The sequence below is a fragment of the Nelumbo nucifera genome, chromosome 3 (assembly GCF_055504915.1).
Source record: "Nelumbo nucifera cultivar China Antique chromosome 3, China Antique-T2T, whole genome shotgun sequence".
NCBI lineage: Eukaryota > Viridiplantae > Streptophyta > Magnoliopsida > Proteales > Nelumbonaceae > Nelumbo > Nelumbo nucifera.
In genome coordinates this window covers 23,018,837-23,040,485 of record NC_142651.1, presented here as the reverse complement: position 1 = coordinate 23,040,485, position 21,649 = coordinate 23,018,837, and the positions used below count along the sequence as shown (strand labels likewise).

General features: G+C 46.5%; 1 protein-coding gene across 1 annotated transcript; it reads left to right on the top strand.

Moving 5' to 3' along the window:
* Positions 1 to 3,238: 3,238 nt before the first annotated feature.
* LOC104601960 (uncharacterized) lies at positions 3,239 to 18,887 on the top strand. The gene is made up of 3 exons (XM_010265482.3): positions 3,239 to 3,452; positions 17,964 to 18,166; positions 18,463 to 18,887. Exons 1-3 carry the CDS (start codon positions 3,351 to 3,353, stop codon positions 18,731 to 18,733), a joined length of 576 nt encoding a protein of 191 aa, XP_010263784.1. The 5' UTR covers positions 3,239 to 3,350; the 3' UTR covers positions 18,734 to 18,887.
* The last annotated feature ends 2,762 nt before the right edge of the window (positions 18,888 to 21,649 follow it).

Below are 21,649 nucleotides of genomic sequence, written 5' to 3'. Positions count from 1 at the left end.
GAGAGGGAGAGGGAAGAGATTAAGAGAATTATTGAATTGGTATGATGAGAATGGTGGATGATAGAGCTATTTATAGGAATTGAACATAATTCAATTGCCCAAAATACCCAAAAAACTAGCTGTTATTTAGTTATTGGGAGAGGTATTTTGGTACTAGTCGTTGGGCCCCTTTGGAGGAAGGGGGTAGTAGCTATATTTCGGGCAGGCCGAGCGAGGCCCGCTACGGGCCCTATGAGCTGTGTCGGCATGCGGGCCACGGGTGATTGTGCCATGCCATACCGGCCCATGGGCCTCAAACTCCTGGCCCAGCATGACATGGACCTCTGTACCATACCTGACATAGCCCGTGGGCCTTCGTGCCGTACCGATCCAAAATCGTGCCAGACCACAGGTGGCCCGACCCGATTTACACCTCTACTTTTGGAATCTGTCATGTTTTGCTACTCAAAATAACTAGTAAATTTGAGAGCAAATGGTTAAAGATGGATTCTCCCCTTAGAAGATACAAGTATACAATCAATATTAACTTTGATGCATGGATCTCCGCAAATGGGCTAAATTTGGATGTAATTCTCACGGTGCACACCTTACATCGATAATCCCAATGCGCATTAGGTGTACACATTAAACCGCAATGAGACCGGATCTTCTCCTAGGCGCCTCATACGCACATCCTATTATGCATTGGGAGCATCTCCCGTACTTGTAAGTTATTTTTGACGGGAGATGTTCCCAATGTACGGTGATTGTGCATTGAGAATGCACATTGCGGAATTCTCGTGAGTTTGAGAACGCACCTTGCTGTGTTCTCAAATTTTTGAGCTTTTTTTTTTTAATTAAATGAGACTTGGGAGACCAAACGTCACAGAACCTCTCAAGACCAAAGGTCTCAGCAACTCTTACTCAAAACCTATCAAGATCAAGCGCTGCATTCTCTTTCTTATCTTGCAGAACCTCACACAACCCTCTCTCTTTCTTCTCAATTTTCTCTTGCAGAACAGATTTCTTCCTCACAGCCACTCTTGCAGCAAAATCATATCAGGTATTTAATAGTCTTTTTTCCAGATACAGAGACGTATTTTTTTTCTCTCTCAGACACCATTTTCTCTCAGGGCTAACAGAGGTTTCAGCAGCTCCTTTAGCTTCGAAACGCTTTGGTTGTACCGATTGTAGCTGTTTCAGTGCTTCACATTTTGTTCCAACTTTCAAACATTTCCAAACATCAGGTGCACTAATATAAACTACTGAACAACGGGTTTTGAAAAAAGAAAACACAAGTAAAAAAATGTTGTAAAAGTAACCGGGTTGATGCAGGACCCATTTTGATCGTCCGGGTGAAGAAGACAATCAAAACGGGTCTGCGATGACCCGATTCGATAGACCCGAAAGCGAAAAGATGGGTTGTCACAGATCTGTTTGTGTAAGGTATGGGTCCAATGGAGCCATGTGGATGTGATGATGCATGGGTCATTACTGTGACAACCCGTGCATGACACAGGTCTGCAGAACCGTGTGATGCACGGATCGTTACTGTGAGAATCTGTGCATGGCACAGGTCCGTTGAACGGTGTGATGCACGGGTCGTCATAGATCCACTCGTTCACAATACGGGTCTGATGGAGCCGTGTGATGCACGGGTTGTTATTGTGACAATCTGTGCATGACACAAGTCCACTGAACCGTGTGATGCACGCGTCATTACTGTCATAAATCCACCTGTGCACAATACGGGTCTGATGGACACGTGTGATGCATGGGTCGTTACTGTGACAACCCGTGCATGGCACGAGTTCGCTGAACCATGTGATGCATGGGTCGTTACTGTGACAACCCGTGCATGGCACGAGTCCGCTGAACCATGTGATGCACGAGTATAATGATAGTGATGATTAATATTTAATTATTCATCCATTAAAATCAATTACTTTTTTATGCCACGGCTTCATTTGTGATTAGATGTAATTAAACCTTTCATTACTTTTATATGGCTTCTTTGTGCTTTGCTATAATTAGTTTTAAGAATATTATATGCTTTTTTCTACATTTTCATAAATTAAGTAATTGATTTTGTTTTAACTATTATTTTTATAATTTATTTTAATTTGTTTATAAGTCTTGATTGTTTTATTTTTTATTTACAGAACCCGTGCATGACAGGGTCCCTGCTAAAGTATGAAATATGTTTTTGATGTGCCGCTGGCACGGATGCATAGCGAGACAGAAAGGATCAATGTCTATGCAATTGCAAGACGTAAACCCCAAAGAATGCAAAAACAACAACAACCACCTAGAGGCTAGAGATGATTTACACCTAGAGAAGGATCTCGATCTCTTGCATACAAGTAAAAACTCTGTGTCTGTGCATAGAATCCATATCATTAGGAGATATTTTGAATATGCCGCTGGATACCATGCTTGCTTAGTGTGCAGGAGGCCCCATGCTACACCCACCACCACACACATGGAGACAAACCAATCAAGCTATGGGCTTTATGAGCCATACCACCTTCTCAACCCAATCCTTACACCTGCCTTTTTATCATTTATTAACAAAAAATAATTGGGTGAGTTTATTATCTGGGCCTAGGCCCAGGATTTGTTTACTTATCGATAAAACTTGGGGTTTGGGCACGGATATGAATTCTTCATGGCCGGCTTCAAACATACCAGGCCCACTTCATCAAACAAGTAGGACCACTGAAATACATCAAACCCCTTGATTCTGGGTTTTAGCCCTGCCGCAAAGGTGAACTCTGTGTGAAGAAGAACCAGCATTGCAATGCATAGCAAATGTCGGTGAAGATGGGTCAGAAGCACAATAGAAGAGGCGTCCAGGAAGATGAATTCGGATCTCCTGCTCATAGTATCTATTCACGTCTATTCACATAACATCATAGCCACACATAAAGAATATCCCATTCTTCTTACATAGTATTATTCATCGGTTGTAGTCTTATGTGGATAGATGTAGGCAGAATTATTGTTGGGCAGAAGATCCAGAGTCCAGGAAGACGTTGCAAACTTGCAGTTTGCAGGTCTGCAGCAGCGATTTGGTCGAAGGGTAATATCGTAATTCGAGATTGAGTTAAGGCCCAAGGCTAAGGGCCTAAGGCCTAAGGCCTAAGGGGAGGGGGGGGGCAAACGTCGCAAATCTAGTCGAAAAGCAGACCCCACCTGCAATTTTAGGAATCCAGATTCCCTCCCCTCGTTACTTTTTTACATTTTCCTCTCTTCACACTCCCACCGTTCCTGTAGGCCCAAAGCCAGAAAGACTCTCTCTCTCTCTCATCTCATAATCAGTTTCATAAGAAAGGAGACAAAGAGAGAAAAGAAGGGGAGTAGAAGAGAAGATGGGTGAGGGGAGGGGCTCTACATTAGTCCATCTCCTGGTCATCGTTCTGAGCTTAGTCGCCTTTGGATTCGCCATTGCTGCTGAACGCCGCAGGAGCACTGTAAGCTTTTCTTAATTTCCACTTCTATCGTATTCCTTGCCTCTTTCTACACTCCAAAATGTTACTTCTCTGCTTGTATCGCATCTGTGCTCTCATTTAGTTGCAAAATCGCCAATTTGAAACTTTTCTATCTTGTATCAAATGCGCATGATTGTTTCTGCTTTTGGAGGCTCAGGGTTTAAGATCTGCTTCTTAAGTTTGTTTTGATTCAAAATGTGATCTTTCTGGCTCTACAATCTCGTTTAATATTCTCCTTATAGCCCGAGATCTTGCGTCTTCAGTAGTGGGTTTATTTGCTTATTTGTATTCGGTCAGAAGGTTTAATGTAGTTGCACATATATGGGGTTGTGCTTCTGGTATAGTTATTTGTATTACTGTTGTCAAGAATGCTTCATTACTTCAGGTGCTTATGATCTAGCTTTCTGCGTTAAGAGCTGGTTTCGGTGCATATCTGGAGTACATGTATTGTTCTCCTTGTGAGAAGTAGCTGCAGTAAGAACTGGGAGATTCATGTCTAAACTTCTCTTTTGCTACTAATGAATTGTAGCACAGAGGGTGAAAGAAGTATTCTTCCTTTGCTGGCTTGCCCAGCTTGATTTCAGTCCTGGAGTTGAAGAAGCTACGTAGAATTAGTGCGGGTCATCATAAAGAGGTCATCTTCATAGGCTAACAACAGGGATGCGACTAAAGGTTCTAATTTCTTTTTTTTTTTTTTGAAGTGATACACAACGGGGGGTATCCCATCCCCCAACCCATAACCCAGGTGCAGGCGGGATTCGATACCAAGTCTCTGCTACGACCAGAAGGAGATCTTACCAACCCGCTGGTTGGCACCTTGCAGTATTTACCCCTTATATAATGCAATGAATTGTTTATTCACATTACTTGTTCCTTCTAATTGTGCCATATTTTATCCCCACCAGCACTATAGATCACCTCTATCTATCCTTTTGCTTTCATCGCTGAATTAGTGCTTTTATAGGCATAGCAGTGTAGGCATCATTAACTGACTCTGGGTACTTGGTCTTGACTTGTGAATGGAAAGTCTTAGGGTTATATGTATCTTGCTTTTCTATATATGTGTCTGTTAGTCATTGATTTTACTTCTTGCCGAGTCAGACTCCTGAAAGCACATTGGGTTCATATTGTCATGTTTGTGTCCATGTAATATTGGCTTTAACATCAAAAGGACAGACCTTTACTATGCATTATATAGTTGGGTGCAGTATGGTTCCTTAATGCAAGTTATGTCCAATATGGCTTTATGTAGTAGAGAGCCTGTAGAGGTTCATTATGGCAAGATGTCCAAGATGGCTTGATGTAGTTCCCATGATTCTACCATTGTTTTGTTATTTTTGAGGTTCTCTATATTGTGCCAAGCAATTTGCACATAAGTACACTAATTCTTGTTTGCCAAATATCATCATTCTCATGGCTTTAGTGCTCTAAGTACCAAATTAACTTATAAGCACCCACACTATTGTCAAGCTAATCTTCACTGTCTCTAGAAATTTGCTGTTTCAAGCATCTCATTACCTTAAAGATCTTCCCTTAGGCATCCAGAATTCCTACAAAGGTTCCCCCTGAAACTCCCTAAAAATTTAAGAAAAAAAAAGAAAAAAATGATTAGAATACTTGAGAAGCCTGACCATGGAACCTTAACTGGAAAGAAAAATAGATTCCCAGTGTTTTTTCTGGATTTTCTTATCAATATTCTTACATCCAAAATGAAATATATGATGCGACTCTTCCTGAAAACAAAAATTTATTGATCAATATTCTTTTTGCACGGTTTCTTCCCACCATGTTTTTTTCTTTGTTTCACTAATGCTTTTCTTTCTCCTTTACATTTAGTCTTGTTCCTTTTTCTTTTCTATTATTTTCCTTATAATATTTAAAATGGACCATTGAACTTTTAATTGATCCCGCCAAGTATCATGGCAGCATTCAGCAACCTTGAGTTGTTTGAGTTTCTCTTCTCAAATTTCTACATGTCCAAACCTTGTTATGGGCTTGATGTAACATTTTATAGGACAACATGTGGTGAAGGAACACTTCACTATCTGTTTGTGGTTGCATATTTTCTAAACCTTCAATCAATTCAGTTGTTGAACATAGGGGTGTCAATTGGACTGGATTTGGTCCAATCTGATCCCGCCAAGTATCATGGCAGCATTCAGCAACCTTGAGTTGTTTGAGTTTCTCTTCTCAAATTTCTACATGTCCAAACCTTGTTATGGGCTTGATGCCACATTTTATAGGACAACATGTGGTGAAGGAACACTTCACTATCTGTTTGTTGTTGCATATTTTCTAAACCTTTAATCAATTCAGTTGTTGAACATAGGGGTGTCAATTGGACTGGATTTGGTTCAATCCGATCCAGTCCAGTGTGAGTTCATTATAAATGGACTAGGTCCAATCCAATCCAATAAATATTTTGGACAAATTTGGACCGATCCAATTCAATGTCTGGACCGTCCAATCTGTTAAAATTCATTTTGATTTAGATTGGTTTCAACCCAACCCGGTCCATTGACACATATATTCTTATCTTACATCAATGGACCAGATATTGGCTTAATCCAACCCAATCCAATATAAATTTATTACGGACGGACCAGGTCCAATCCAACCTAATAAATATTTTGGACCAGATTGGTCCAATCCAATATGTCTTGTTGGTCCAATCCATCCAAATTGATTTTGGACTGGATGGGGTCCAATCCAAAACCTGTCCATTGACACCCTTAGTTGAACATTCCTTTTTCCAAATTGGTATAGCATCTGAGTCAGTCAACATCAAAGAGATTGATCCTAAATGTATTTGTTGTTGGAGCAGTCAGTCTTATATTGAAAGGAGCATATGTTGGAAGCTCCTAAACCTTCAATCATGTTCAATGATTTGTTTACTTTTTGTTATTACATTCTTTCTATTTTACTTTTTGTTATTACATTCTTTCTATTTTACTTTTCTTATAAAAAAACTTTATTTTTCTTGTGGTTCCAATTAAAGCATGAAGCTCCAACAAAACAGCTAAAGGAAAAAAGCCTTGGATGCCTTATCACTTTAGATTTTGTTCTTCAGGCTACATTTGGTTGCAGTTCAAAATCTCAAATTTCATTTGCTCTGGTGTATATGTATGGGAGTGCAAAAGGGCTGAGTGTAAATTCTGGTTTACTTTTGCTTTAGATTTGGCTGTCTTATTTGTTTGTGATGAAGGGAAATTTGGCCCGACCTCGCCATCACTCGACGCGTGGCAAAAGCAAACAGCTCGGGGCAACAGAGCGCCCAAAACACAAGCACCAAAAGAAAACCAACAGTCCAGGAGCACGACCTCCCTACTAGGAGCCCGAGCTCCCTACTAAGAACCTGAGCTCCCTGCTAGGAGCCCGAGCTCACTACTAAGGACCCGAGCTCCCTACAAGGAGCCCGAACTCTCTCCTGGGCCCTAAACCTCACAAGGCCGTGACCCGAGCTGGCCCATGGCAGCTCGGAACACTCCCCAAACCGAACTCAAGACTTTATCCCCCCCGTTACTCCGGCACTTCGCCTCCAAAACGCCAGACTGACCAAGCGTACCATACCTGACACCAAGGATGTCCGTTTCCAAGGGCGGCGCACCTGACTGATTTGGGATCTGACGCTTGACAGCCGCACTTCAAACGGCCACCTGCCACCGTCGTCACCAGCCGCAGAAACGGCTCCGACAAAAGGTGTAGTGGCGGTTCTGCCCGGCCAGAAGGGATGACATCCAAACTGGCAGGAGCTCAGAGATAGTCAGGCCCGATCTGATAGAAGCCTGGAAGTGAGTGCGCGAGGTGGTTATAAAAGGCTCCCTACCCCCCAAGAACAAGGTATGCAAACTTTGCGCTATCTGGTTTATCTTGCCTTTGAAGGATTCTGACTTGAGCTTCGGAGCCTCTACACCGGGTTCTCCCCGGAGCTTCTTCATCTCCCCCGTTTCAGGTTCCCAGTTACTCAATTCAGAGGCAAGGTCGTTGACAGCTAAGACCGGCCGGATTGCGCATCATCAATTGGCGCTGTCTGTGGGAAATCGCTTCAAAAAGCCTCCCTCCAAACTCTCATACCCCCTTTTTTCTTCTTCAAAAATCCCAACGCTCATGGCCTCTTCCAGCAACGCCGGACGTGGCACAGAGACAAACACCACCGGGGAACAGCTTCAAGTTCCCGTGGTGTGCGTTGGACAGTTCACCATCCCCCTTTCGATGGATGGAATCCCCAGTTTAAGTGCGCCACAAGCAGTGGCGCCCATAAACCTTCCTGCCACAAGCATCCCCTTTCCTCCCCCTATTGAGACAACCTTTACTGAACCGATTGCCGTCCCCCTGGCAGCCAGCCAAAACCGGTTGGACGACCTGATGCAGTGCATGCGGGCAATGCAAGCCCAAATGCAACAGTTTCAGCAACACCAGCTTCACCAGCACCAGGTGCTGCACAACATCTCCCAGTATCACTATCAACAGCAGTTCCCCCAACTGCCACTGAACCAACCACTACTTCCACCTCGCCACCCTGCTCCGAGGCCGGCCAAGGCCTCCCCGCAGGATGGACGCCCCCACCAAGGCAAGGCCTCCAGGCCCCAGAACCCCCCTAATAGCCAGGCCTCTTCCCCAGGCCGAAGAGAGAAAAAAGTCATCCCCGCCTCGCAGCTCGCAGGCGGGTCGGTTACCTCGCCCACGAGATCGGCACCTCGGCGCTCCAAGCCCGAGTTCCCACTCGCGGGAAACCAATTCAGCGCACTGGCAGCAGCGGACTACCAGCATTCCGGGCCCATCGAGCTCGGCAGCACGGAGGCCAGCAGTGCGAGTACAAGGCCCACTCAACAGCGAAGGCGCCGGCGAAGTCGCCGAACCGCCACCCGTGTCCTGTCAGAGCTCAGAGGCAAAGAGACGAGCTCGGACGAGGCAGGAGTCACCCCGATTCTCTCAGTTCCCTCCCCCCTCGCCTCAGAACTCCTGGCGGTCCCCTTGCCCAGAGATTTCAAGCTCCTACCTCTGGATAGGTATGACGGGTCCTTCGACCCCAACGACCATGTTGACGCTTTCCAGTCCCAAATGCACCTCGCCAGGGCCAGCAAAACATGCATGTGTGTGGCCTTCACCACCACCCTCCGGGGGGTAGCCCGCACTTGGTACAGGAACCTGGCCCCCGGGTCGATAAAGTGCTGGGCTCAGTTCGTGCAGGTCTTCACCGCACACTTTGTCACCAGCAAATGGTGCCCCAAAGCAGAGGAAAGCATCTTCGGAGTAGTCCAAAGGGAAGGAGAATCCATACGGGGCTACATCAAGCGATTCAACGAAGCATGCTTGCAGATACCGCGGTTAGACCCTGCGGTGCAGCTCGCGGCGGCAAAAAGAGGGGTAACGCACAAAGAATTCAAATGGCACATGGTAGCTAACCAGCCTGCAACCGTGGCCGAATTCCTCAAGCTCGCGGACAAGTTCATGAGGACAGAGGAAGAAATCAACCAACGAACCGAGGGCGGAAACGAGAAAAGAAAGAGGGAAGGCGAGCCCTCTAACCCAGTCTGTCGGAAAAACCCGGCCCGAGAGCCGAAGCCGAACCAGTCATTCCGAGCTCCCCTAGCAGTTCGGACGGATTACACACCACTGAACACAAGGCGGACCAAGATCTTAATGACGATCAAGGACGCCCCCTACGTAAAGTGGCCACCTCGCCTAAAGGGAAATCCGAACGAAAGAAATAAGAATTTGTATTGTAGTTTCCATAGAGATCATGGTCACAGTACCGAGCAGTGCAATAATCTCCGGGATGAGATAGAGGGGCTCATCCGTCACGGATACTTGAGAAACTTTGTCCAGCACAACAATAATAACAATAAGGCAAATCGGCCAGGGGAGCACGAAAAGGATGCCCCCGAATTTAGCAGCAGGCCTGCCGAACCATTACAGCGACAGCCTCCGGTGGAGAGGCCAGTTCGGGGAACCATCCATGTAATTGTGGGAGGTTCGGTGGTAGCAGGGTGTACCTTGGCAGCAGCTCGGACTTCAGTTCGCGAAGCGGCCCTCAAGGAGCGGAACCCTCCAAAGAGACCAAAGACCGAAGAACCAATCTTCACGGAGGACGATGCGCGAGGAGTCCGCTACCCCCACGATGACGCGCTTGTCATTAAACTAAGGATCAGCGACTTCGAGGTCAGATGCATACTCGTAGATTCGGGCAGCTTGGCGGACATCCTCTTTAAATCAGCGTTTGACCAGCTACAGCTACGGAGGAGCGAACTAAAGCCCGCGAACACTCCCCTGGTGGGTTTCAACGGAGAGGAAGTCAGGCCCCTCGGGAAAATAACAGTACCTGTGGAAGTCGGCACATGGCCTTGTGCGGTCAGACTCAACCATGACTTCCTGGTGGTCGCGACCCCCTCCCCATACAATGCCATAATAGGGCGGCCGATCACGCATATCCTACGGGCGGTGGTCTCCACCTACTATTTGGCCAGGAAGTTCCCTACGGACTTCGGTGTGGGGGTAGCGCGGGGCGACCAGCTCGAGTCCCGTAAGTGTTATGTTGCCGCCCTGAAGGGAAAAACCAAGGCAGCCGGCGACCTCGATCTGGAGCGGCCTGCGGAGCAAGGCGAGGAACGAGCTTCGCCCACAAAAGAAACAGTCGCAATCCCGACTTCGCCTACGGACCCAGCTCGCACACTCCAGATTGGTGCTTCCATCGAAGAACCCCTATGGACCGAATTGGTGAGTTTTTTATTTCAAAATTTAGATATTTTTGCATGGTCTGTGGCCGATATGCCCGGTATTGACCTTGGCCTTATAACTCACAAACTTAACATTGACCCTATAGTCAGACTCGCTAGACAGAAGAAACGCAACTTGGCCCCAGAACGCTGGAGGGCGGTCGATGAGGAGGTCGAGAAGCTCCTCGCAGCAGACTTCGTAAGGGAGGTCCATTACCCGAGCTGGGTGGCCAACCCTGTGCTGGTAAAAAAGGCGAACGGCAAGTGGCGCATGTGCGTCGACTACACCGACCTGAACCGAGCTTGCCCGAAAGATTGCTTCCCCCTCCCCAGAATTGACCGCCTAGTGGACGCGACCTCGGGACATGAGTTGCTAAGCTTCCTGGACGCCTACTCAGGCTACAACCAAATCCGGATGGACCAGTCCGATGAGGAAAAAACCAGCTTCATAATCGAGTTCAGGCTGTACTATTACAAGGTCATGCCCTTCGGATTAAAAAATGCTGGGGCGACCTTCCAAAGACTTGTAAATAGGCTGTTTCGACCCCTGATTGGCACCAAGATAGAGTGCTATGTAGACGACATGGTCGTCAAGACACAGTTTTCACAAGAATTAATACAAGACTTAGATTCTGTCTTCCAAATCCTGCGTCAGTTTAGCATGAAATTGAACCCCAACAAATGTGTCTTTGGCGTCACCTCGGGCAAATTCTTAGGCTACATTGTCAATCGGCGCGGTATTGAGGCCAACCCGAACAAGATAAAAGCCATCCTAGATATGAGACCACCTCGGAAAGTAAAAGAAATTCAGAGGCTAAATGGCCGCGTAGCCGCTCTAAGCCGCTTCATGTCCAAGTCAGCAGACCGCTGCCTACCTTTCTTCAAAGCAATCAAAGGCAAAGGGTTCGAATGGACCCAAGACTGCCAGCTCGCGTTTGACGAGCTAAAAGGTTACCTCGCCAATGTGCCAACCTTAGCTCAGCCCGAGGAGGGCGAGGTCTTAGAACTGTACCTCTCGGCAAGCGACGAGGTGGTCAGTTCGGTACTAATATAGGAAACAGACCGGGTCCAGTGACCCATATATTATGTTAGTAAAATTTTGCAGGGAGCAGAGACAAGGTACCCGCAGATAGAAAAGCTAGCATATGTACTGGTGATAGCAGCTCGGAAACTCCGCCCGTACTTCCAGGCTCACACCGTCATCGTCCTGACCGACAAACCTCTGAGACAAGTTTTACTCAAACCCGAGGTTTCCGGTCGACTAACGAAGTGGGCCATCGAACTCAACGAGTACGATCTCTAGTACAGGCCGTGAACTGCCATTAAGGCCCAAGCCTTGGTAGATTTTATCGCAGAATGCACGTTTAGCCCCGAAGCCCCTGAGCCGGTCGAGCCCGAGGTCCCCAGTTCGGGCGAGCTCGGAGCTCCCAAGCCAATCGAGTCCGAACCCCGTGGAGTAGCAGCCAGCGTAGCATCTCTCCTGGTTAGACCAAGCGCGAACTGGGATGCGGAGCCCTGGATCCTTCACGTAGATGGCTCCTCGAACCAGTAAGGCAGCGGGGCTGGAATAGTGTTACGCGGCCCGAGCGGGACAAAGTTGGAATACGCACTACGCTTTGAGTTTGCGGTGTCCAACAACGAGGCGGAGTACGAGGCACTGATAGCTGGGCTGAACCTAGCACACAAGGTTGGAGCAAAACACATAGTTATTTGCAGTGATTCCCAGCTCGTGGTCAACCAAGTTACAGGCGAATACGAAGCGCGCGAGCTCACAATGATTGCATACTTGGCAAGGGTAAAGGAGGCTCTGCTCAACTTCCAGTCACACTTCACCAGGCAAATCCCGAGGTCCGAGAACACTGAGGCCGACGCCCTATCCCGACTAGCCAGCACGAGCCACAACGCCATGAGAACCGTGTACGTAGAGGACTTACCTCGGCCCAGTATTCTCGGTGGGGCAGGAGAGGTCGCTCCCGTCACTGAAGCAGAGGCGAACTGGATCGACCCACTCGTGAGCTTCCTGCTAGACGGAACCCTTCCCGCAGATCGCAACACAACCAAGAGGGTGCAGTGCCAGGCAGCCAAATATGTCATGATAGACGAACGGTTGTACCGACGATCCTACACGCTCCCCTACCTACGGTGCTTGCGCCCAGCCGAAGCTGAGCTGGTACTCCACGACACTCATGAAGGCTTGTGCGGCGGACACCTGGGGGGCAGAGCCCTCGCCCAAAAAGCACTACGTCAAGGATACTACTGGCCAACGATGAAGACAAAGGCCATCGAGCTTGTCAGAAAATGCGACAAGTGTCAGAAGCATGCCAATATCCACCATCAGCCCGCTGCCGATCTCAAATACCTCACCAGTCCATGGCCCTTCGTCCAATGGGGCATCGACCTTCTGGGGCCATTCCCACCAGCGACAGGCGGGAGAAAATTCCTAGTGGTGGCAGTAGATTACTTCACAAAGTGGATAGAAGCTGAACCTCTGGCAATAGTTACAGCACGAAACATACAGAACTTATTTTGGAAGAACATAGTATGTCGCTTTGGGCTACCTCGGGTACTGATCTCCGACAACGGCAAACAAATGGGGCATCGACCTTCTGGAGCCATTCCCACCAGCGACAGGCGGGAGAAAATTCCTAGTGGTGGCAGTAGATTACTTCACAAAGTGGATAGAAGCTGAACCTCTAGCAATAGTTACAGCGCGAAACATACAGAACTTTTGGAAGAACATAGTATGTCGCTTCGGGCTACCTCGGGTACTGATCTCCGACAACGGCAAACAGTTCGAGGATATCAAGTTCCAAGAATGGTGCCAAAGTATGGGACTTAGTCAGAACTTCACGTCGGTCGCACACCCACAGGCAAATGGCCAAACAGAAGTAATGAACAGAGCCATCCTCTGCGGACTGAAAACACGACTAGACCGAGCCAAAGGGTTATGGGCAGACGAACTACCAAGTGTTCTATGGGCTCACCGAATCACGGAAAAAACCGCCACAGGAGAGACCCCCTTTAACCTCACCTACGGCACCGAGGCGGTGATCCCGGAAGAAATCGAAGTACCTACGCTACGACTAGAAGCATACGACGAACAAACAAATGAAGGCGAGTTACGCACCAACCTCGACCTACTGGACGAGGTGAGAGACCTCGCGTACATCCGAACTGCGGCCTACCAGCAAAAAGTAGCTCGGTACTATAACGCTAGAGTAAAGAAGAACTTCTGCGTCGGCGACCTGGTTCTCCGTAAGGTCATGGTGCCCGAACCCGGCATAGGGAAACTTGGACCAAATCGGGAAGGACCCTACAGAGTAAAGAAAGCAATCGGGGGGGGCATACGAGCTCGAAACCCTAGAGGGAAAACAAGTACCCCGAGCATGGAACATTGTCAACCTAAGGCGATACTACCTATAGACCGCCAAGGCAAGTACCCCGAAGCCGAGGTAGAAAACGAACTAGTAAAGGACCGAAATAGTCAGTTCGGCAAAAAACACAGCTCGAAGACAGGACAACCAACACTTAAACAAAAAGGCCATTTCATTTCAGATAATGAGGTGTACAAAAGGCCAGTTCATTTCAGATAATGAGGGGACATTTCATTTTTTACAAGTCCGGGGCTACTTCGTTATCAGAAGCCACTTCGACGATACCCGAAGGCCTTGCCTCCCCCTTGGAGTCCGGTTCACCATCCGCAGCGTTGGCCATCTCCTGAGTAATACGCGAAGTGGATATGGCGTTGATGTCGAGCTCGGGGTACGTATTCCGAATCATCCACCGGCTTAGCTTGAAACCCCTCCTGTAGGAGTCCACCATCAGATCATCGAAGTCCGGCGAAGCAATATAATCACTAACAGCTTTCTTCGCATCTTCGATGCCTTGAGAGAAGATCTGAGTCCTCTCCCTGATATCCTCCTGAAGATACTCGACCTGATGCTGTAGGTCCAGCTTCAATTCCGCCATATGTTTCACCACCACTCCCATAGCCTCAGCATCTCTTTGAGACCTCGCCTGCCTAGACCGCGCGAGGCGAGCAGCTTCCTCAGCAGCACGAGCAGCCTCCTCGGCAGCTCGTGCCTGCCTCGAGCTCCTCTCCACCTGGTTCGCCAAGGTGTGAATAGAAGAGTTCACCTATCAAAAGGAAACAAGTGATCAAAGGAACGAATAGAAGCATAAAAGCCGAAGAACTCTAAAAAAGGGAGATCACTTACCACCATGGCATGGGTAACGGCACGGCAGACCACTTGGTGCAGAGGAAGATCGGTCCACGCCGCGACTTCCTTGGGGAAAATGGCCTCCTTACTCCTCTGAAGAGAGTGAGTAGGCGACAACACACTCCTAAAGTCCCCCGGGGCCCCCGAGCCTGATGGCCCAGCTCGCGTATGGGCAGACCCGGAGTAGGCGGGAGCCCTTGTGTGAGTAGTTTCGGCGTAAGGAGCCCTTGCCGGCTCCTGCATAGGAGGAACCATCTCGGGTTCCATAGGCTGATCCTCCGCCGGATAGTCCGGCACCTCGGGCTCCGCACCCTGGGGTAGCTCGGCGCGAGTTCGCTTAGCCACCCGTTTTCTCCTCTTCATGCCCTGGAACAAGTGCCCACCTCAGGTCCCTCGAGAGTCCATCGCACCTGCGAAAAGGAGTTCGGCATCAGTAAAACAAGCAAAAGAAGAGCAAGACAGGATCGCTAGGGGAAGAACCTACCCGAACTCAGGCCAGCAACAATAAGCTTGGCCTCCATCAGATACTGTTGACACTTCAGCCCAAGCCGCGCCCATTGACGGAGGCCCTTCACCGTCTCTTTGTCAAGTGTGACGCCAGAGTCGGGAGCGGCCATCCCCCAGCCGGTCTGAAACGGCCACCCCAGCGCACTTCGCACCCCGAAATAGTCCCGCTTCCACGCCGGGACCTTATTAGGGAGTTTGTGTAAGAGGTTGAAGCCAGGGCGAGGAGACAGGTAGTATGCCCGCCTACGCCCAGGAAGGGGACCCGCTTGCTTTTTAAGCATTAAAATAGAAGAAAAAATCTCCAAGTCCAAAGGAAAGTTCTCCTCGCAGAATAGGGAGATCGTCCCCACTAAATTCCTAATGGAGTTCGGGTGAAGCTGGCCGACCGTCACACCGAAGTGGTTCAGGACCTCGACAAGAAGAGGATGGAAAGGCAGCCGCAGCCCCGCAGCGAGTTGCTCCCGGAATATCACGATCTCATTAGGACCGTGTTCCCAAGGAAAGCTACCCATAGGGATAAAGTAGGCGAACTCCCCGGGCAAGTTATAGTAGTTTATGAGGGATTGGAGTCCCTCAGGCGTCATGGTCGAAGGTCCGAACTGGTTTGGAGCCCGACCCCGACGAGAGGTGGACACAAAACTACCCAAGGCCCCTCGACCTATGGGTTCAACCTCTTCCTCAAGATCTACATCGGGCTCGCTAGAACTACCGGGGGATGCAAAACGATTCGTAGAACTTGCATCAGACCCGCTTGGACTATCTGAGCCATCCGAGCTAGACATCAGGGGGTAGAAGACGGGTTCCAGGAAAAGAACTCACCCGGGAAGAAGATTGGAGTAGACCACGAAAGCTCGAACAAGAGGAACCTGGGACGCGAGCTAAAGACCCTAGACGCGAACTGAAACTTAGACGCGAGCTCGAGAGGTACAGTAGCAGCGACTGGGGTCCCCCCCCCCCCCGCTATTTATATCCACAGCAACCGGAAAACGACGATCCAGATTGAAGCCGATCCAACGGCCCACAATTGCGCTGACCGCACGTCCTCCGAAGCCGAGACGTGACCAGCGCACGTCTTTCTGAAACGGACATCGCCGGCGCACGTCTTTTGAAACTGACGAGGCGTCGCACACGTCTTGTCGAAACTGGCGGGGCGGCGACACGTGTCTTTTCGAAACTGACAGGGTGTTAGCGCACGTCTCCCCACAGTAAAAGCGGCTGCAGCACGATTCCCGAAATTTGAGAAAACGGCTACCGTCACGTCTCCCAAACACGCGCCTTTTTGAAAAATCAAACCAAAGTGCGCGCCACCAGTTGAATAAAATTCAAAGTACGGGCCAAAATCCTCCCGCCTTAGGAACTCCCTGTGCCAAGACCCTTAGCGCAGGGAGTGGGGGGCAATTGATGAAGGGAAATTTGGCCTGACCTCGCCATCACTCGACGCGTGGCAAAAGCAAACAGCTCGGGGCAACAGAGCGCCCAAAACACAAGCACCAAAAGAAAACCAACAGTCCAGGAGCACGAGCTCCCTACTAAGAACCCGAGCTCCCTGCTAGGAGCCCGAGCTCACTACTAAGGACCCGAGCTCCCTGCAAGGAGCCCGAACTCTCTCCTGGGCCCTAAACCTCACAAAGCCGTGACCCGAGCTGGCCCATGGCAGCTCGGAACACTCCCCAAACCGAACTCAAGACTTTATCCCCCCCGTTACTTCGGCACTTCGCCTCCAAAACGCCAGACTGACCAAGCGTACCATACCTGACACCAAGGATGTCCGTTTCCAAGGGCGGCGCACTTGACTGATTTGGGATCTGATGCTTGACAGCCGCACTTCAAACGGCCTCCTGCCGCCGCCACCTGCCACCGTCGTCACCAGCCGCAGAAACGGCTCTGACAAAAGGAGCAGTGGCGGTTCTGCCCGGCCAGAAGGGATGACATCCAAACTGGCAGGAGCTCAGAGATAGTCAGGCCCGATCTGACAGAAGCCTGGAAGTGAGTGCGCGAGGTGGTTATAAAAGGCTCCCTACCCACCAAGAACAAGGTATGCAAACTTTGCGCTATCTGGTTTATCTTGCCTTTGAAGGATTCTAACTTGAGCTTCGGAGCCTCTACACCAGGTTCTCCCCGGAGCTTCTTCATCTCCCCCGTTTCAGGTCCCCAGTTACTCAATTCAGAGGCAAGGTCGTTGACAGCTAAGACCGGCCGGATTGCGCATCATCAGTTTGTGAGAAGTAAAATGAAGTGATCTCCACTTTAAATGAAAGAGAATAGAGGTAAGAGGGTCATCTATCTAGAAGTAAGGTAGGATGCAAGATGATGTGGTCTCCACTTTATATGAAAAGGAATTGAGGTAGGAGGAAGGTGGTGCAAATTTTATGTCAGTCTCTTGGATATGCAAAATTTACATTGCCAGTGAATGCAAAAGAGACCAAAAATACAAATTCTATATCAGATAGGAATGTAAATCATAACTACAAATAAATGAAAGAAAAACTGACCAAGGTATAAAGTATGCACCCTGTCAAGATTTGCATTGTAACCAAATGCAGTTTCAGCTCTTTTACATATGATTGGATGCATAAAATCATGTATGCAATTAGAGTAATATAGATAGCAAGGTTGTAGCTGAAATTGATGAATGGGAGTCTAGTTGAACAACATAAAAGAATGTGATGAATGCGAAAGCCATCAACTTGTAGCAGTTACAAATGCCCCATATGCTACCTGCTAAACCTAGTGTGAGACTATTGGCTTAAAGATAAAATTAGTAGGAACATTAGGCTCTATAGGTCTGTGATGTGAATCATGGGATAGTTATAGGCTTATAACTACTACAAGATGGGCCTTTACTTCCCTCAAAGATTTTTTTTTTTTTGATAATTACTTCCCTCAAAGAATTTTATTCATCTTACAGGTGATGTTCTGGAGATACTTCTACTTAGCAATGTTCCTTTTTTTGCTTGTGTTTAGGGAATCTTTTGCAGAGACTTGCTTCTTTTACTTGCCCTATTTTATATTTTTTTTTGCCTTAAGATAATTGCTTCCTGTGTTGACAGGGTAGAATTGTGGTAGACCAAAATAATGCGACATACTGTGTTTATCATTCAGATGTTGCAACTGGCTATGGAGTTGGCTCTTTCTTGTTCCTTCTCTCAAGTGAGTCGTTGCTTATGGGTGTCACAAAATGCATGTGCTTTGGAAGACCCTTAACCCCTGGTGGAAATCGAGCCTGGTCCATCATCTATTTTGTTTCATCATGGTGAGATTTCTGTATTTTGTTTTAGGACCTTAATGTTTTTTTCAGCACCATCTAGTCTTTCCATGCTGAGCACACTCCTCATAACTTCAAAGTTATCCATGACAACGATTGTTTATTTCTTTAAGTGTTGGAATAATATTTTCAAAATATTCATTTTTTAAGAACTTGAAGTGGGATTTGATCTTTGTTATATACCATAATTCAGCTAATATGTTTGTATAGTTCTAACCCTGGACATTTCCCTTAATTGAGTGTTGTGTTGTCAGCGTGTTTATGGTTATCTGATTTGTCTGCAGGGTAGCTTTTCTGATAGCCGAGGCATGTCTGATTTCTGGTGCTGCAAAAAATGCTTATCACACAAAATACAGGGGGATTATTTATGCCGAGAACTTCTCATGTGAAACATTGCGCAAAGGTGTTTTTATAGCAGGAGCTGTGTTTGTTATCGCGACAATGATTCTGAACGTCTATTACTACATGCACTTCAGCAGAGCCACAACACAGGCTGCTACTGCTAGCAAAACCAATCGTGCAAACTCAGCGGTTGGGATGACTGGGTACCCATAGACCTACAGACCAGCGAACCCGGATAGCTTTTTCAAGTTCTGCTTCTTGGTTACATGAAAATGTATTGCCTCTATGATTGTATTGTATGATGTAATACTCAACTGTTGAGCATTATTGTCTACTTATAAATCGAGAAAATGTGTTTCTTACCAAACCCTAGCTTTCTTTCTTGTGGATCATGTACTGCCATGCTTTGTCAGACTGAATAGCGCAGTGGTCCCATATGGATGATGGAACATCTGTATGACTATAATTAACAAGACTAGAGAAGTATTTTCCATAATGGGTTTGGCCGTTTGGGTCTTTACATGTTCCCTTAGGCCTTAGCTGGATGCTGGATATTGGTATTGGGGTTCCTTAGATTGGTTATTGGTCACATGTACCATTGTTAGCCATACAGTCCCTTGCTTGCTTCTGCTTGTTGGACTTTTCCCTTGCTAATGATGATCGAATTCAGTTCACTGCAGAAAGACCCATTGCCAACCAAGCTTCTTTCGAGTGCCAGTTTGGAGGGCTCAAGTACAGCAGCTTTCTTTTTTTAAAATGCAAAGAGCCCAAATCGACTGTCAGTCAGTTCTTTGAAGGGCTGCCCGCTTCAGCCTTTTTGAATAGCTTACCTGGACCATTTCATAGCAGCCGAATGAGATCGGATTTCCTCCTCACAAAGGGGAGAGCATGCATCTGGTCGGTTTTAATTGAAATATTTTATATTGGTGCTTTGAAATAGGTATTTATTATTTAAGGTGGCAAATGGATAAGTCGGGTTGGGTTGGATGCACAATGATTGAAGACCAACCCATCCATCAACCAGCACATCCATTGATGATGACTCGGATATTTTGAATGTACATGGGCTGCACCCCAACCTAATCTATCCATTTTGACCCATTTCAACATTTAAATCTATGTAAATAAATCCTTATTGAGAAGAATCTTTAGGTGTTTACTATGTTGCCACATGTCTTTACGTGGTTGATTCGCCACAAACACAAGAAATGAGATTCATTAAAATGTTAGAAAATAAAGGGAGCCTGTTGGGCACTAAATAAAGGGGAAAACATAAAAATTTGGGAGGATCCTTGACTTCATTGAATTCCAGGCTTCAGAATTCAGGGACCTAGGCCTTCTAATGAGAATCAATTGAAGTTAAAGGTCTAATATCTCCCTCTGGAAAGACCTGGAATGAGGAGCTCGTCAAAAAACAATTTTAGTGATCTAATAGCAGAAAATATCTTAACCATCCCTTTATTTGAGTGAGAATGGTGTTTCTTTTTTTAGTAGAGTTGGCTTATTTTTTGTTGCAAAACAGCTAAATGAAAATTTTGGTCGGGTTCAAAAGAAAAAGAAAGAAACAAGACTTTAAAAAAAATGTCATTGGAAAGTTTTGTAGGCAATTAAGGGAGGTGTTTTGTAGTGTGGATGAGAAGTTGGTGAGTGTGGACTGGTCCACACCACACCCTGTGGTAGGGACCGATCCACACCACACCATAGTCCACAACTGTTCTGAACTGTAGATAGATTGCGTGGACTAGACCAATCCATACTCACAGTGGTGTTCTCTAGGTGTGCCACACTTTTTTATTCCATGTATCTCATATACATTTTACGAGAGATTTACACATTCGGTCGTAAATATCTAATTTTTGCATTTTATATGGTAAATAAATTAAAAAAATATCAATAAATTGATATGTAGGCAATAATTGCATTTTTAAATAATTAAAAAATATTATTTTAAATATTAAAAAATTTAATATTCAAATAATGAAAAAAGAGTGGAGAAGGAGAACCATCAGACTCGTGCTAAAATTAACATTAAAAATTATTATTTTATTGATAAAATATTAAAAATTATTAAAAAAATAAATAAAATGAGAGTAATTGGACCACAAACTATTGAAACCTTCCCACAAACTATCCACGCCATAGTGTAGACTATCTATGAGAAAATACTATAAAAGATAAATTGGAGTGCGACCCATCCCTGTCTATGCTATTTTGTGGATAAGGACTGTCCACACAGAACACCATATTTTACCGTTGATAGGATTTTGGTCCCCCGTCCACGATATGTATACATTACCGAACTCCACCTAATATTCCCAAAAAAAATCTGTGGAAATGCTGCTGGAATGCTTTGGCAATTAGAAAACATCTAAAGAAAAGGTCAATTGGAGATTTAGAGGTTTGTCCTATATGCTCTAAAGGGAATGAACCAATAGCTCATGCGCTTCTTCACTATGATCATGCCAAAGCCACCTAGTTTGCAAGTTCTTCAAACCTTAAAATAGAAAAATTTAAATCTTTTCCCTTCTTTAGTGTGTGGTTAATTTGGTGGATGGAGTTTTGCCTAGACCAAGGAGAGAACAAGGATGAATTTTTTGCGGTGATCTCAACCATTTGGTCTATTTGGAAAAGCCAAAATGCTTTCATTTTTGAAAATGTAGTTACAGATCCAACCTCTACTCTGTTGTCTATAGGTAGGATGATAAAGGAGAGGAAATTGACTTCCCGACAAAGATGGCTGCTTTCTTCCCCAGTTCATAATCAAATCAGAAAGTCTTCTTTTTGGTTTCCTCTTAGTGAAGGGGTTATAAAAATTAATACAGATGTGAGTTTTTTTATCCAAGGAACTGTTGGCTTTGGAGCATTGCTAGAGATCACTGTGGGAAAGTGGTAGCTTTTTCTTTTAGGCAATTGTAAAGTGAGCTCACCCATTAAAGCCGAAGCGATAGCAGTCTTACAAGGTTTAAAGCTTGCTTCTCTGTTATCTGGTGCTTATTTTTTGCTCGAGAGTGATTGTTAATCTCTAGTGATCGCAGTGAACAAGGGCAACTTATCAGTGGTCAGCGATGCGTCTTTTCTTGTGTAGGATATAAAGAATATCATTAAATATGGATCTGTTTCTTATCAGGT

Bases quoted from the DNA above. Each gene is read 5' to 3' on its own strand.
- LOC104601960 (XM_010265482.3), top strand. From the start codon at position 3,351: ATGGGTGAGGGGAGGGGCTCTACATTAGTCCATCTCCTGGTCATCGTT. The intron at 3,453-17,963 runs GTAAGCTTTTCT...CTGTGTTGACAG, and splicing joins CTGAACGCCGCAGGAGCACT to GGTAGAATTGTGGTAGACCA. The intron at 18,167-18,462 runs GTGAGATTTCTG...ATTTGTCTGCAG, and splicing joins ATCTATTTTGTTTCATCATG to GGTAGCTTTTCTGATAGCCG.